At 47.7% G+C, this 16,532-nt stretch overlaps 1 protein-coding gene and 1 long non-coding RNA gene across 51 annotated transcripts in view; one reads left to right on the top strand and one right to left on the bottom strand.

Annotated features, from left to right (window-relative positions):
- Nucleotides 1-1,162: 1,162 nt before the first annotated feature.
- LOC139075477 (uncharacterized) lies at nt 1,163-8,826 on the top strand. Its single transcript, XR_011525846.1, has 3 exons — nt 1,163-1,401; nt 6,376-6,602; nt 8,650-8,826. It is a non-coding gene; the product is annotated as an uncharacterized lncRNA (long non-coding RNA).
- Nucleotides 8,827-9,193: 367 nt separating this feature from the next.
- MYT1L (myelin transcription factor 1 like) overlaps nt 9,194-16,532 on the bottom strand; it is a 448,087-nt gene continuing 440,748 nt past the window's right edge. For 31 of the 50 annotated variants that reach the window (XM_070571805.1, XM_070571813.1, XM_070571803.1 and 28 more), the window contains 3 exons: nt 12,344-12,487; nt 11,887-12,021; nt 9,194-11,298 (listed from right to left, as the gene is read on the bottom strand). In XM_070571805.1, coding sequence (XP_070427906.1) covers nt 11,272-11,298; nt 11,887-12,021; nt 12,344-12,487 — 306 coding nt within the window. In that variant the 3' untranslated portion in view covers nt 9,194-11,271. Of the gene's footprint in view, nt 11,299-11,499; nt 12,022-12,343; nt 12,488-16,532 lie in introns of those variants that run through there. The other 19 variants (XM_070571850.1, XM_070571844.1, XM_070571847.1 and 16 more) reach the window with 5 other exon arrangements.

The following is a 16,532-nucleotide window of genomic DNA, read 5'->3' as shown; positions in this document are numbered from 1 at the left end:
CATCAGGAACCACACCACCTATCCATCAGTTGTCATACTGTATGTTGTGACGTTGAAAGCTCTGTCACTGGAATCGACACAAGCGCACTAACAACAAAAATGCTTCATGTGTACGTGCAGGGAAGTGAGTAAGTTTTAAAGTGGCTTAGAATTCAGGCTTAAATATCACCTTCAGGGAAATGGGAGAAAGTAGGGTGCGGTGGGAGGGTGACCGGCTGTGTAAGCAGGGTCCAGTTTTGTGCAGATCTGGGTCGAGCCTTCTCCAGTGATAAGTCTCTGGGGCTTCACCCTCCTCTTCCTGCTCAGAGAGGGAGACCCCTACGTATGGAGGTTCCCTCAGCAGAAAAGCCCCCTTACAAAGAGAAGCATGCTCTGTCTTTAGAGCTTCGCCAGTGTCAAAGCAATCCTTATGCCAAAGAGACATATTTGGGGTGGCATGCTCTGATCTCCTACACCACCCAGAATGATATGCAGCACTCAGTGATGGGTTAACGAAACACGGCTGGGGGCTCGGCCTGCAGTCCCTTAAATTGAGATTTCTCTTAGATTGTGCCAAGCCAAGTTCTAAGTGAACATAGGCCTATGGTCTTCACTCACAGTGTTCTTCCTCAAAAGCAATACTACTTGTCACCCACAGCCACAGCAAGCCAAGCATTCAGCACCCTTTCCCATTGGTCCATGCCAGTCTGCTCTTAAGCTCTTACAAGCCTATCCTAACAAAGAAATCCAATTTGCAAGCCTATTCTGCAGGCAGCCAGGTCTTGGGAAAAGCTTGCTGGAGCTAATAAACCTAGTTTTGTACCAGGAAGGCAGGGTGCATTAAGGATAAGGAATTGAGGACACTCATCTCAAGGAGGACTAAAGATCAGAGGTGAGGCAGCCTCAGTGGGGCTAAGAAACCGAACCATTTCATTTATCAGAGAATGAGACAGGTCAGGATTCAAATCCAGACTGAAGGAAGGCTTTCTAGATGTGGAAAGTGACAGAGGATTCTCCTTGTGTTCTTCAGGAATGAAAGAATTTAAAAAATGTGACCATGGGCTAATCTTTCATACTTTGCATCAGATAAGCCTAGAGTGTTTAAGAGTATTTTTGAATCAACACTTCACTGGGTTCCGGGAAATATTTTTGGCAATGTAGCAAATGGTAGCATGTGATTCACAAAGCAGTGGCAAGTTGGATGTCTCGAGTGAACTGCAGAGACTCTGCAACCCTGAAGATGGGAAGGGAGGAGGAGGAGGCCTGGTTGTCTATACCGTAGTTGGCAAATCTGGTCATAACAATGCTGGAAAAGGATCGCAACAAATGAGTGAGAGAGAAGCTTTACCCGGAGACGCTCAGGGAAGAAAGTCAAGACAACTTTGGAAGCTGGTGCCAACAGACGTAACTCTGAGAGAGCAGGTAACACCTGTGAAAATTGGTCTCCTGTTTTCTAGACCTTTCTGTTGCTAATCTATCATCCTCTTCAGGGCCTTTGGTGCTTCTATGATAAGGAACATATTTCTGTTCGATGGAAAAAAGAATCTGACTGGTTTGTTCCTTATCCCAAATCTCTTCCCGTGCCCCAACTCAACCCAAAAACCAGTGATGAAATTTTGTCATCTGAGCATTTTTGCGCATAAGGAGCTTGTGTGCTGTCTACAGTCAAGTTAAAAGGGAAAATTGCTCATTATTGCAATAAGCCTGTAGTTATTTTAAGACTGGTCTTCTGAGAACTTTGCGTACTTGCCTCACAGACAGTCGGTATGTGAAATCACTATCATCAACTCTCAAAATCTAAGATAAATGGTCACTGTGCAGAGAGAGAGAAAATTCTCTCCTTTTACTTTAACATTAACATTTCTGTCCTGGTCAGTTTGGGCTGCTGTAACAGAATACCATAGACTAAGGGGCTTACACAGCAGAAATTTATCTCTCACAGATCTGGAAGCTGGGAGTCCAAGATCAAGGCGCTGGCTGATCCAGTGTCTAGAGAGAAGCTGCCTCCTGGTTTGCAGGTGGCCCTCTGCACGTTCATATGTTGGAGAGAGAGAGAGAGGATTATAAGGACACTAATCCCATCAGGATGGCTCCACCCTCATGACCTCACCACCTCCCAAAGACCCACCTCCTAACACCCTCACATTGGGGGTTAGGGTTACAACATATGACTTTTGGGGGACACAACCATTTATTTCATAATAATTTCCAATGGAAAATGTAATACCCTACTATAAATAAGTGTAGGGAACGGAGGCAGTCTTCCGAATGCCCGAGTCTATCACCCGAGAGCAAACTTGCCGGATTTTCGAACCCTTCACATCTCTCAAGCTTCCATGTTATGATGGTGGCAGCATCACATAGATCCTTTTATTGATTTGCCCTATTCTATGGGCCATGTTTCTGTGTGAGCCACCTTAATATAACTTAATGAATTTGAAGAATATTATATGAAAAAATAAGATAGAAAGACTGGAAGACCTCATTATTTCCAACAGTCACTAAAATGAAATAGATATAACATGATGAGAAGCAGAGGGTATCAATGGCTTCTTACACATCTTTCACCAACAGCTGCAGCATGAAGACTTCCTTTTTTGCGTGTGGTATTCCAGTCAAGTGTGCAATTCCTACTGCCCCGATCCCACCATGGACCCACTGATGCTCTTTAAGGACTGAGGTCCAGTCTCCTCCACAGACAGAAGTACCTCCAATGCTGAATTTCAAAAATGTACATTTGCTTTCATTTGATATTTGTTCACTCTGGTCCTGTAATCTTTCTTCTTATTCCCTTGTTTTCAATTGTTCCTAAAAGGGGGGACTCATATTTACCAGAAATAGATATTTCCAGACAAATAAACTTGTGTGCATCAGAATTTAATACAGGATAAAATGTAGGACTGCTATATCAAAGTTTGGAAATGATACATATTCCTTTAAATATGATCTAAACAAATTTCCTAAATTCATATATTTTCGTCATCTCTCAGTCAAATTCCTTCCATAAGAATGACTCTCAATTTTGTGCTCAAAATAGCTACAATATTTGTTACGACTTTTTTTAGGAGTGCATCTATTTTAAAAGATGTAAAACCACATGCTGTCACCAGTATTAGCTTTTATTGAGTTTCATTTTAATAACCTTTATCAGGGTGATGGATTCATTTTTTAGCAACTGCAGCTTCAACTAGGTCTCTGGTACTCAATAACTCTCGTGTTTACTGAGGAAATCACTCCACCTTCCGCTTTGTAGACAATTTAACAAAAAAGGTTAAGAATCACACCAATAGCTAACTTTAGACAGATACCTGCCGAAAGATGTGAATGAGTAACAGCCTTCCAACGGTGTAGTATGTTTGTGTAGCCCTAAGCTAAACCTAGCACTCTTGGGTTACAGCTGAAAGGATCAGGCTTTCTACCCTGACTACCTGCCTTGGAAACTTGATCCATGTTCTCACCTCAGAACACCTCTTTTCCCGTGGTGCATCCATTCTGCTTCTAGCCACCAATCCATTTGGTCCTGCCTCGGGGACAAAGCACAGCACCTCTGAGCATAAAATGATTGTGGAGTACACCTAACCTGGACCCCTCCCATCACTGGCCCCCCCACACCCTTATCTCTTTGATTTCGCTGAAGACGGTATTCAGCCTGAATTCTAAGCCGCCTGTTTGAGTTACTCATCTCCCTGGGGGTCTCCCATGTGTATGTGAGTATATGTGTTGATAAACTTTAGTTTCTTTTCTCTCGTTAATCTGTCTTTTGTTTCAGGGGCCCCAGCCAAGAGCTTAGAAGGATAGAGGGAAATTATCTTCTGCTCTCCTATGCCAGCGCACCCCCCGCCCTGACTGCTTCGTACCCTGATTAACTTCTGCATTAAGTTGGTTCTCAGGAACTTTAGATTCCTCCTAAAGACCTCTGTCTAGCTCTTACGTTATAGAGGACTTCAAAGTTGAGGAGTTCTGCGTTCTTCTTAATCTTCCTTCCTTTCTTTTTTATTCTCGTTCTTCTTCTCCCCAAAGCCCCCCCAGGTACATAGTTGTATATTGTAGTCATAGGTCCTTCTGGCTGTGCTATGTGGGACGCCACCTCAGCATGGTTTGATGAGCAGTGCCATGGCCGTGCCCAGGATCCGAACATGTGAACCCTGGGCCGCCGGAGCAGAGCACCCGAACTTAACCACTTGGTCATGGGGCCGGCCTTAACCTTCCTTTCTTGATAGGCCATGTCTTAAGTAGATGTTTAAGATGCATCTATAGTCATGCATTGCTTAACAATGGGGATATGTTCTGAGAAATGCGTCGTTAGGAAATTTCGTCTTTGTGTGAACATCATGAAGTGTACTTACACAAACCTAGAAGGTACAGCTTCCTACACACCAAGGCGCTATGGTACTAATCTATGGGACCACCGTCATATATGCAATCCCTTGTTCATCGAAACGTCATGATGCGGCCCTTGAATTCTAACGTCATAGGGCTGCATCTTTCTTTAATGGAGTCATTCCTAGGAGAGGAGGGAGAGAGCATCATATCAGATCCAGTGACATCATCCCTGGTAGGGAGCAGAAATCCTCTCCACTCTGGGAACATGTAAGGAGAGGAAGCAAGAGGGGCCTCCTCTAGCTAGATTTTCCATGACTCTTCCAGTTAGGATGGGATGCTGCCCAGGACGTGTTCCTGCCTCAGATACACCTGATTTCTGGGGTGGACACTGCTCAGGGAGGGACCTACACGGAGGTAAGCACGTAAACAACCTGGCTTGGGGGCCAATACATATCAGACGTTAGTGTTACTTCTCTAACCTGCTCCCCCAAATGGTCTTGGGCATGTTTTTGTCCCCACATATCAAATGAAGAAAATAAGTGTAATACCTCCTGTTTATGCCTCACACATGAGAAAGAAAAATTTGTTTCAAACATGAGAAAAAGAAAAATCATAATTATTAGTAGTTTTTATTAGAAGCTGAATATTTTTTTGTTAGCTGTTCATACTAAAGAGGACAGTTGCTTGCATTTTCTGCCAGCTGGCCAGTCTGGCATGGCAGGGGGGAGGGTTGGAGTGTCATTGCCCAGGGGCCAGAGAGCCATTGCTCCTTATTTGTGATTTAGGGCCAGGTCAGCACCACCCCATTTTATCCTGGCCCCTGATAAAGACACGATGTTTTGCAACCCTGGGAATGAACTCTTAGAACTCACACTCAAGTCTCTGTCCCAGGTGCCTTGTTAATAAGCCAGTAACACCCTGACACATGCTCAGGATCAGTTTTTTAAGAAGTGTTCTTGTGGTAAGGTGGTGTTTGAAAAATGCAATGACATCCCTTCACCGCGTTATCTGACGTCTAACCTTAGAGCATCTGCTCCGTTCTGTACATCTGAGAGCAGCGGTGAGGAATACAGCTTCTTTCTTCTCAAAAATGAGGATGAGTGACAAAGCAGCAGCCCTGTGGAAGGTCTGGAGGGCAGACAGGGGACGAGCAAGTGTGAGGTCAGTCTGGCTCAGGACAGGGTGGTGCTGCTCAAGGCCGACCACTTCCTTGGGAAACGAAGCTGAACTCGGCATGACATTCTGCCGTATTAGTCACAGAACACAATTGCACTATGAACCCTGAGAACATCCTTGGACACTTACTAAATTACAGATAGCCATGACTTACCTAATGTTATTTCCCTTTCAGGCTCGAAGAAGTAATGTTTATTTTATGAGTCCATCATCTGCCTTCTTCTCTCTTCCCTTTTCTGTTGAATTAATCTCCCTTCCTTGCATGCCATTCACTCACACACACAAACACCTTTGTTTCTGCACAATGATGGGGTTCAGAACATGCTTTCCCAAAATATGGCACTTTGGCATATTGAATATTTTCAGCTGGAGGGATTTGGGGAAAGGCAGGTGCCAGAAGGACTCTCTGCCCTTCCCTGAAGCGGGTCATAGACCTCACGTGTGAGGTTCCCTGCCCCCCACTCCCCCCCCCCCCCCCGCCCCCAGGAAAGGCGCATGCTGACCTCCAGATGGCAGGGCGCTGAAGGAGCCCAAGCGAGCAGGCCTTGCTACATCTCCCCAGCTGACCACCCTGAGATCATAGCTCTCCGTCCCGTCACATTTTTCCATGACTGTCCACTCTTCAGCAAACCTAGCATAAAAATACTCAGGCCTGACCACTTCTCAGGGTCTTCATTTCCTCTTGAAGTCTCCCGTGTCATGTAAAACTAATACTAAGTAAACTTGCATGCTTTTCGCTTTGTGGTCTTTTGTTACAGAGACCCAGCTGAGAACCTAGGAGGGTAGAAGGAAAAAAAACTTTTTTTCCTCCCCTACAAGGCCTATCCTTGTTTATTTTATCTTGCCTTGCTCAAAAAATGATTTGAGACAACTTAAAGGATATATATACTACTACAGGGAGAAAAACCATGCAGACGAAAAAAGAAGAGAGGAGAAAATTTGGAATTAAGGATGGGATTAGACACCAGAGATGACTAATCTGCCAAACAGAGGCTATTCCGGCGTCCTCCCCTAACACAGTTAGGTCTTCTGGGGACTAACTTGGAGGCCTCGGCGTGGCCACTGCGTTAGACACAGAAAGACGGTGAGCCCCAGAGCGGGCTGTGTCTGTCTCACGTGGTAAGGTAGGCTTGCTCCCCCTGCATTTATGATGTGGGATTTGATCTTTATACTGTTTTTCCATTTCATTCACAGTCTGTACAGTGACCAATAACTTTTTTTGGGTGTCATGGTGATTGGAATACAAAGACAAAGTATAAAAGTTTGATGTTTTTCCCCTTAATATATATTTTAAATTGCTTAAGACCCTGGGCTCTCCTGCATTGCTCTGCTGTGTTAAAATGCCACATCGATCCATGGCCACATTGACTGGAGTCAAGAGAGTGGAGGGAGACGTCTTGCTGATGGGGACCCTAACTGCTCCTGAGTCTACCTTGAGCAGAACGAGCCTCACATCAACTGTGCGCACAGAAGAGGGCAGTGGTGGGAGCTGAGAGGAACATACATCAGCCGTGCTGGGGGCTGAGGGCTTCTAAAGTTACCAGAGCAACACGTCCTGAGGAGGAGGGAGTGGGAGACGGGGAGCGTCTTACCTTCCGCAATCGGCAGTGCCGGGAGACTGGGCTCCAGATGGACTTTCCTGATGGAATCACCCGCCGGCCACAGCAGCAGCACTCCACACGCAGCATAGTCTCCTGCCCCGTCTGCTCCAGGTTCTTGTCTCACCTCCGCTTCCGATGCTCAGGCGACCATGTAACGCAGACCACAGGGGATTCCCAGAGCCCTCTTCCCTAAACCCTCTAGAATCCTCGCGAGACCTGAGCATTTTTCTTTTTTAAAAATTCATTCCTTTGTTCTTGGTGAGAAACACGTGATCCCAGCCTTCCATTTTGATACTTTTACGGCAAAATGCACACAGTAGGCCAGCTTTAGACAGAGGGTCCTGGGGAGCTGATCAAGGGCTCAGCTCCTTGTACTATTTCTCTTTGCTCTTCAGTCTTTTCTCATTCTTGCCCTAAACCTGGAGATATTTGCTTTCTAATCTGCCTTGCCAGCTCCTCCCACTCCTCTCTTCTCTTTTTTGGTGATTAACTCAGCTTCTTTGAGGCTGGTCACCTGCCCCTTGCTGGCCTGGGCTTGCTGCACACCTGGTGTCACCTTTCCCACCCCCAACGCACAGCTGGCAGCGTGTGGCTCTCAGCAATCAGCACACGTCAGTTTGACTCAAACCAGCTGGTGAGCTGCTTCTCAACGTGCTCATAATTTTGTTTTCTGTAGTACTCACTAATTTCACTACAAGCACCTTATTAATGAGTCTTTATAACCACCATTTTAACTAACTCCATCATGCTCTATAACGTGCATTTATCATCAATTGCTTAATCATTCCTCCATAATAGGGCTTTGGGTTATTTTTATTTATTTCAGTGCATTTACAATTGTTTTGGTATTTTAGGATAGACGTCTGGAATTATTGGATCAAAAATTTGAATTTTGTAAGATTTTTGACATTATTGCTAAACTGCTTTCCAAAATGCTTATAGTGATTCTCAGCCACATTGCTCCTAAGGGGAAAAAATGGCTTTTAATAATCAAGGTGGCAGACTTCAGTCACTGACGGCAGCTGCTTGGCTGCCATCCGGTTTAGGTTTATCTGTTCCTAAAGACGGGGCCTTTGGCAGAGGCTGCTCCCTACAGCAGAGAGACTGCCACGATGGGATCCTAATGGTGCGTCCTCCCACCCTCCCCGCTGTCAGCTCTGGTAAAGCTGACCGGCTGTTGCGTGTAAAATGTCAGACAACAGTAACCGGCAGAGCGGCTCAGTGGCCTTGAGTCTTGGAGCAGTAGGAGTCCAATTGGAATATACGTCGGACTGAACAAAATTATGAGAGTCTCTTCCTCAAAGTCTGTATTTCAGGGGAGTGTGTCTATTATAGGAGAGCATGTTTTGGAACTTTAAAGGGTGACTTTTACTAATGTAGATGATAGGAAAGTGGGTAATTCATCATTAAATCATCGTTGAAGGGTAATTTAAGTTTGATGGGTGGTCTTTGCTGACAGCGTGAAAGTAACAATGGATGATGAAGCATGCAGGGAACAAATCACCTGGTGAGTGGCCTTGTGTGCCCTGGATGTGAGACGCTGAGAAGGGCACATCTCCCATTGAAACAGAACCGCCAGGAGGCAGCCATCAGACTGAGCCCACGTGAGGACGTTCCACAAACCAACTAACGGCCCTGGACGTTGACCAACGTCCGTGTGCTGGGAGGAAGAGGAAGGCTGAGGAGCTGCTCAGGAATGAGGGGCCAAGGACAGCTGGACACAGCGTGTGATCCCTGAGAAAGCCAGGTAAGGGGGAAACCTGTGAAGGGCACTATTGCTTCCACTGGGAACTTTTGGGTATGGATGCACATTAAATAAGGACGATGTCACATCAAGTGTGACGACGGCCCTTGGTCGTGTAGGAGAATGTCCTGTCCTGGGGAGAGACCTGCGCTCAGACATGACAAGACGACAGAGTGAACCTGCTAAACTACTCATGTCGTTTAAAAAGAGTCATTTACTCTTACGTGCTCTGGAGTAGAGAACTAAACCTCTAAAAATCTTAAAACGAAAGCCACAGGCTTGGGGGGGACGCTCCCAGTGGGCCCTGCGGCCAGGATGGCGCGCGCAGACTCCAGTGAAGACGCGGCCCCTCAGACACCCAGCGGGACAATGTGGCAACACCTTTTTTATTGAGAGTAAGATGTGTTAACATCCAGCATGACAAAATTTGTACAAAGTTCACAATTTAAAAATGAAGTTATCACCGCAACTCGTGATTCCACACATTTATAGCAAAATTAAAGTCTCAACAAACCCATGCCGTGTAGTACAAAAATAAATCAAACTTCAGTTCCACAGAGAGCACGATAAATATTTATACAAAATTCTGTCTTCATAAATGATTACTTAAATTAACTTAGAAATGAATATGAACAATAAGTTAGAATAAATAAACTCTGATGACCCACAATAATCCCATACGAAAGGTCAGCATTCTCTATGTGACACTTTGTGATGCCTATATAATAGTCACGGTAACTTCTGATTGGATAGTATGTACCAACGTTAGATGAGCAGCAGATTTGTGCTTAAAACCCCTCTCCATTGTACATAGGTGATGACAAGAAGAATCCAAAACTGATACTACCTATTACTCTACTAAAAGCATTACTATATTGGCAAAGAAGCTGCAGACACAACGCGGCCGGGAAATGCATATGCCGATATGAACAGCGGGCCCCGCAGGGAGGCTGGGGCCCCGGACGATAGATATGGCATCAGGTGACAAGAAGCACCTTGCTTCAGCTCTCAAAAAGGCAATTCTGAGCATGGCAGCTACAACTAGTCGCACAACAGAAAGAGGGCGCCTGCAGAGAAGGCGCTGCAGAGCCCCGGTAATTACATAATCTTTCCCAGCTAGGTATTAAAGTCCTCGTGGAAAACTGTCAGCTTTTGTACAGTGAGCAGTATAAAGTGCCGCTGGGATATACATATATTTATACATATATATATACCGAGGTTGAGTATTGTATCAGAATATTTGCTGTGAGATCCCTGTAATCTCCCTTAGCAACATTATCGGGTCAGCCGTGAGGGCCTCCTCCAATTCTTCCAGGGTCAGCGTCGCAAGGCCACTGACACCAGGAATTGCACACCTCCGTACGGATATAGAGGACAAGGTAAGTGCAAATAATCGACTGGCACGCTGTGGGGACAATGACCCTGTAAGTCCTGTTCTGCTAAAAATATTTTTTTTTTTATTTTTACAAAACCCATCTTTTTTTTTTCATAACAAAATTTTAAAGTACTTTTGTACTTCCTGCATAACATCAAGACATGGAAGGAAGAGATGCTATTCCATGTAAATCAAGTCGACATCGGAAAACACAACACGTCGTCCTGGGGACTACTCGGGAGGGGCGCACGCAGCAATCGAAAGTGGTCTTATGCATACATGTAAGTGCAGTCACTGAAGAAAACAACCAAATCTCCAGGTACAACGAGGCTAAGATGATCTAGTGTAAAGCAAAAAAGTGCTGAAGTAGATTTCATTACTCTTAAAATCTGATTGCATTCATGCCTAGGATAGGTCGGGACAAACCAAAGAAGGCTATGCGAGTGCCGGGCGGTCAGTGGTCTCCAGCGGAAGGTAGAGTGTGAAGGTCGCTTTGAGAGTTCTCTGAACAGAACCAAATGCTTATTCAGAGCCAAAGGCGGTGGCGGGGGCGGGGGAGACCCTTTACTGAGCTGCTTTCCCACAATCCAGCAGAAAACTCAGTCCAGTAACTCGAAGACCCACAAATCATTTGCTTTCATCCCCCAAACGTAAAAGAAACGTAAAATAATGATAATGACCACATTTTTAAAAGTGGAAAGGAGAAATAAATATTCTTAAATTATCTTTCAGCTTAAATTAAAACACACGGATTCTGTTGGGTAAACCACATGGCAACAACAGACAGTTCAGTGGGGCACAAAACTCAGGGAGGGAAGAGGAGGTTGTCCCAAAGTTTACTGAAAATGGAAAAAGACATCTTCACGCCGTCCACCTGCATTAAGCCCCTGTCTTAACTGAAGTTCCCATAGTCACGCCATGTAATGCTCAGGAGTTAATTTAAAAGTGCTGTTTAAGCTGCTTGGAATCTTCCGCCAAGTTTCCATGGCTTGATGTGGTCTTACAATAAATTATTTATCTCATTTCTTACAGTTAATCCATATGCCATTTCCTTGGAATGCAAAAAACCTCATTTATTGCCCCCACCATACACCATCCTCCTAAAACAAACAAACAAAAAAATTACATAATATTTCCAAGCATTGTTCAAAAATAAAGCATTTTTTGCAACCAATTCTTGCTATGAAACAATATGCACACAAAATGTATTTCTTAAATTCCATAAAATCCTCCAACATGAGGCAAAATGATAATGTCTAAAAAGTGGCTGCACGGCCACCACATGATCATTCAAAGCTGTATTTTTTTTTTGTCCATTTCAGTTCAAAATACTAAAACATTTAATCACTAAAGCATTAAAAAGAATTTACACTCTATTTATTTTGATTGGCTTACCTCTTCAGAAATATATATACCCCCAAATGTGCATACATTAGCAGCTATAAACATTACATGGCATATCACACTATGTCAGCTTATATGAAAACGTACAAAATGTGAATGTATTCAAAAACTATTCTGCAGGTACTATCTTTAAAGCAAGACATAAAATCATTATGAAGTCTTGTAAGCATAACACTGTTTCAAACAGAAATAAATATATAACACTTTCTGGTAAATTACAGCAGCAAAAAACAAGAGGCATCCTTTTTTAAGCAAGATTCCATCACTACAGCAGCTGTTCAGACCTGAATTCCTCTCACAGCCTGCTTTATATTTTCCAGAAGGGCTTTATTTTCTGGGCTCTGATAACGATCTTGATTTGTATACATGTCCGTCAAAGTAGTCACGTATGCATCAAAATTTTGTTCATTGATTGGATCCTACGAGATATTAAATAGTAGTTCATATACAACTTTTATTTTCTTAATAGGACATTCACATCAGCATAAAATAGCATCATAGCCTAGTGCCACTGTCCTTATGATATTTAAAAGGCCTATTCAGAGCATATTAACCATATGGGATACACTGGGTCAGCCCCACCAATGTTGGCTAGCAGTTAACATTATGGTTTTGGGGTGGTAACCACAAACATCCAAAGTCTGAAGAACCATGAAAATAGTAATAGAAACAGACATCTACTTTATGCTGTGCGAGGTGGCAGACCACCAAACGCCTCATCTCGAACTCTCAGTCACTTACCATATGTGGCAGCTGGATATTAGCTAGACTATGAATTAAAGACTGGCTTAAGTTGGCCAGCTCATGAAGAAGAGACTCATTTTGCTGTTCAATTACTTTGTTCTCCTCTTCTATCGTCTTCAGGTTGCTCTCCATTGTGGTAATCTAAAACGCACAAATTTGTGTACATGTAACACAAGGCCAGCCCTGGGAAGCATGCGCTCCTGCCCTGAATGACCACAGTCTGTCGATGCATCAGAGCTCAGAATCTGTCATTGTAAGGGTTTGGTATTTATGCTTTTGATTCATTACACTTGAAAATCTGGTAACTGGACTGTAACGGTTTGTCTTTCTGAGGTGGGATTAATGAATTAATGGAAAGTAGGCTTCTGGGCTGTTCGATCTCTATTCAATTTCTTTAAAGTCCTGCTTGTCATCGTGCACAGATTATCACGCGATGACTGTTTCCTTCTCCTGTCCTGCTCTCGCCACTGGCTCGATGGGCTACGTCAGCTACTTGAGTTTTACTGACTCGCTGCTAACAATTCTTTTTTGGCTTGAACCTAATCCTGCCACAGATGAGTCTTAAGATGCTGACTTGTTGGTGAGGCATGTCCGTGTCTCTCAGTCAGGGGCAGGTGGACACTCTCTGTCCACAGTGGTGGTGTTCCTACATTCCCATGTCAGGGGAAGGCTTCCTGACCCCCTCTTTCTTCCTCTGATGCCCCAGGGAGAACGCAACTGTTGCCATGGTCAAGGGGCTTTAGGTAGTGCCCTGGTGGCCTCTACCTACAGCCAGACAACCAGCACTCACTTATACAACCGGAGTCACACACAGGTAGGGAGGAGAGCCGCCCTGATGGATCCACGTGGGTGGCAAGAACAACAGCAGTGGACCCAAATACGCAACTGGGACCAATGCAGTCAAGGAGCTGGTGGCAGAGAGCCCTGTGCCCTGGAGGCCACAGAGAGGGGGCCACGCCGTGTCCCGCTCAGGAAACTCAGACTCGCAGGACCCAGAGCAGCATGCAGGCCCACGGCAGCGTCAGAGGGGACGTGTGGACACAGACAGGACTGCCAGGGACACACCAAGTCCCGCAGCTCGGCTCCTCCAGTCGTCTCCCCCTTCTGCCCCTGCGTTACCTGAATCTCCAGCTCATACTCTGAACTCCAAGTTTCTCAAACAGGGCTTCCCTGCTCAGAGTCCCTGGCCTGGCGCCTCTCCCAAGGATGCCAAGAAGCTGGGAGTCTAAGGGGAGCTATCGGCTTCAGCTTCATTAGATCAGTCAGGCAAACTCGGGGTTCTTTTCCTGGCAAACGGGAGTGATGATACGTGCCCAATGTGCCCCTCATGTAGAGACGCCCAGTGTTTGCAGTAGGAAAACATGTTAGTCCTGGGCTTCTGGTCCAGTCAAGGGGCCAAGCTGAGGGGAGACACCTGGGAGCCCCCTGGGGTGGATACACGACACGGCGGTAACAGAAACTGGAGAAAGGAGCTCCTCTCCCTCCCCATGCAGCCCCATCGAGGGCTGGCTGGTCCGTGCTGTGGAAGGAGCTACCAAAGGGAGGACGGCGGGCAGAGTGCCCTCCCTGCAAACCCATGCTAGAGCGACCATGGGTCCCAGGTGTTCCCCAGCGCCTGGCTCTTGAAAGCCAGGGTGGCTCTGAGGGAGGGGCTCCACCCCAGGAAAGGCCTGCAGCGTGTGGGGAGCACAAGACAGGGGACAGGCAGCGGCTAGTAGCCTGTCCTGTCCGTCATGAGCCACGTGCTCCTGGCTGTGGGCTCGCTGTCCTCAGCCTCGGGAAGCAGGAGAAGGGCGCCCCCATGTCGACAGCTCATCCTCTGTCTAAACGTCTGAGGAGCGTCTAGTTCCTGTGGCAGAGGGAGGAGCCCCCTCAGGGCGGGGTGTGTGTACAAAATCCAGCTGGGGCCCAAGTTAAAAATAAGATCCATAAGAGAAAGAAATATAGCTAAGAAATCACTGATTTGCTGATATTAAAGATACGTGTAATTCTTCACACTGTTCTGACCGTTTTAAGCGGAGAGACCGTTGAACTCTGTCACTTTTGGTGTCCAGGTTCTGGACCTGGGACGGGAGGGCCCCCGTCTCCCTCAGGTTCTGCGGTTGTGAAAGGAGAGGTTTGGGTCGGACTGGCCATTCATAAGACTTTTTTGAAGCCGTAGAAGCTACTCTTACCCTGAAGACTCACGTGGAGCCGTGGCGCAGAAGGCAGTGAGAGTGGCCCCGACAGTGGGAGCCAGGCGCCTGGACGGGGCCGCGGCCGGAAGGGCTCTGACATCCCTGGGGCCTCGTCTGGGGGAGCGGGCCAGCTGACCCTTTCACCATCTCGCTGGCTGTCCTGCCGGGACGTTTGGGCCCTGCAGGCGAGCCTGTGTGCCCTGTGTGTCACCTGTGGCCGAGTGGCCTGGGAGAGGTTGCCTTCTCCTCCAGTCAGACGGGACAAAACACGTTGGTGTGGGTCTCCCCACTTCCTGGTGGCATGGATGGGAGTGAGGGCGTCAGAGGCACCAGAAAGCCAGCCACAGAACCTCCAACCTTCCAGAGTTTTCTGAGACAAGCAGGGGGCTAACCTCACCCTGGCCAAGGATAAAGAGGCAGAGGCCCCCCCTGGGCTAACATGGCCCCGGGGCTGCCCGGCTGCACCGTGCATGTCCTCAGAGCTAACCAGGCAGTGGAGTGGCATGGGTTGGAAGGGGCTCTTCCAGGTGTCGGCTCAAACGATTTCCTGAGGAGTTTTGCCTGAGGTCTAATCCACTCACTGTGGCTTTATGTGGCCTGTGGCCACTGCCTGTCTCCACATTCAGGGCTGGTGTCCCCTGACCTGCAGCCCATCCCCTGGCCCCGAAAACTAGAGCTCGGGACCTGGCTCAGTGCATCCCTATCAATTTGAAGACACCAGGCTAGCCTCCCAGAGGAGAAGAGCTGCCCGGGTGCACCTGGGAAGTCACCTCTCATCGGCCAGTGAGGACGCACGTTGACCCTTAAGATTTGTCTTTGACGTCCGATGCAAAGAGATGCTGCTGGGAGCAAATAGTCACATTGGACACCAAAAAGGCCCCGAGTGGGCCATGACAGCTAGCAGGGAGCAAGGGACTGCGGAGGCCGAGGCAGGCGGGCGTGTGTGCACAGGGCCTCGATGTGTGTTTCTGGCCCAAGTGTCTGCGGTCCTGAGGGAGCTCAGAGCCAGGGAGCACGGCGCTGATCCCTCAGCCAGGGCAGGGCTCCGGCGTCTGGTCCTATTCACAGCCGGCAAGAGCTCCCCGTCCACGGGTGAACAGGGACACCGGGAGGCAGGGCTTCCCGCGGAGGGTGGGGGTGGGAGGGAAGGGGTGTCTGGACGAGTCCTGCGGAATGGGGCGCCCGGCGAGCTGCGGACTTAACACGCTGGGCAGAGGAGGAAATTCTGAATCCTCACGACTGTCAGAAATGTGCCATTCGGAGGGGGATTAACCATGATTTCCGGGCCGTTCACCCTTACGAGCAAGTCCTGCTGGAGGCGGGATAGCCTCGTCTGCCCGCCGGACGCCTCACTGCTGCTTGGCCGTCTGACGTTCCCTACAGCCAAGGGGCTCGTGGGAGGGTCATGTGCCGTGGCGTCCTCCACAGGGCCAACGCCTCCTCCGGACCTCGGCCTGGCCTGTGGCTGTGAAAAGCCACACGTTTGGATAAACATCAGGGAAAACTCCAGCCCATTCCGGGCGGGCCTTTGGCCAGGCAAACAAGCCTACCGAGCCGACGGTGGTGGCGGTCGGAGCACAGCCTGAGGGCGAGGCTGCCGGCACTAAGTAGGCTGGTATCAAAACAACGGGACAGGACAGGAACGGCCAGGTAGAGACCGTCCACCCTCCACTCATCTTTTGTCCTCACAGGGAGGGGCCCATGGGATCCCTTTCAATTATGCTGGTGGGAACCCAGCCTGAGGGCCCCCGACACAAAGAAGCTGTGCCCACTGTGGACGAGGGCCAGCAGGCAGCAGAGCAGAGCCATGACCTCCACCTGGCCCCACAAGACCCATAAGACCGAGGGCAAGTCCCTCTCAGCTGCTCCCGAGAATCCCAGTAACGCTGTTGAGGGTCCCGCTGGGGAGGGGCTGGTCCAGGCCCACAGGGAGGGTGGGAGTCAGAGCCCTTGTTCCTAACAGGACAGAAACGCCTCGCCTTACCTGTGACAGCAACACAGGGGCCCAC

Source organism: Equus przewalskii, chromosome 14 (genome assembly GCF_037783145.1).
Source record: "Equus przewalskii isolate Varuska chromosome 14, EquPr2, whole genome shotgun sequence".
NCBI lineage: Eukaryota > Metazoa > Chordata > Mammalia > Perissodactyla > Equidae > Equus > Equus przewalskii.
This window is presented reverse-complemented; position numbering and strand designations above follow the sequence as displayed.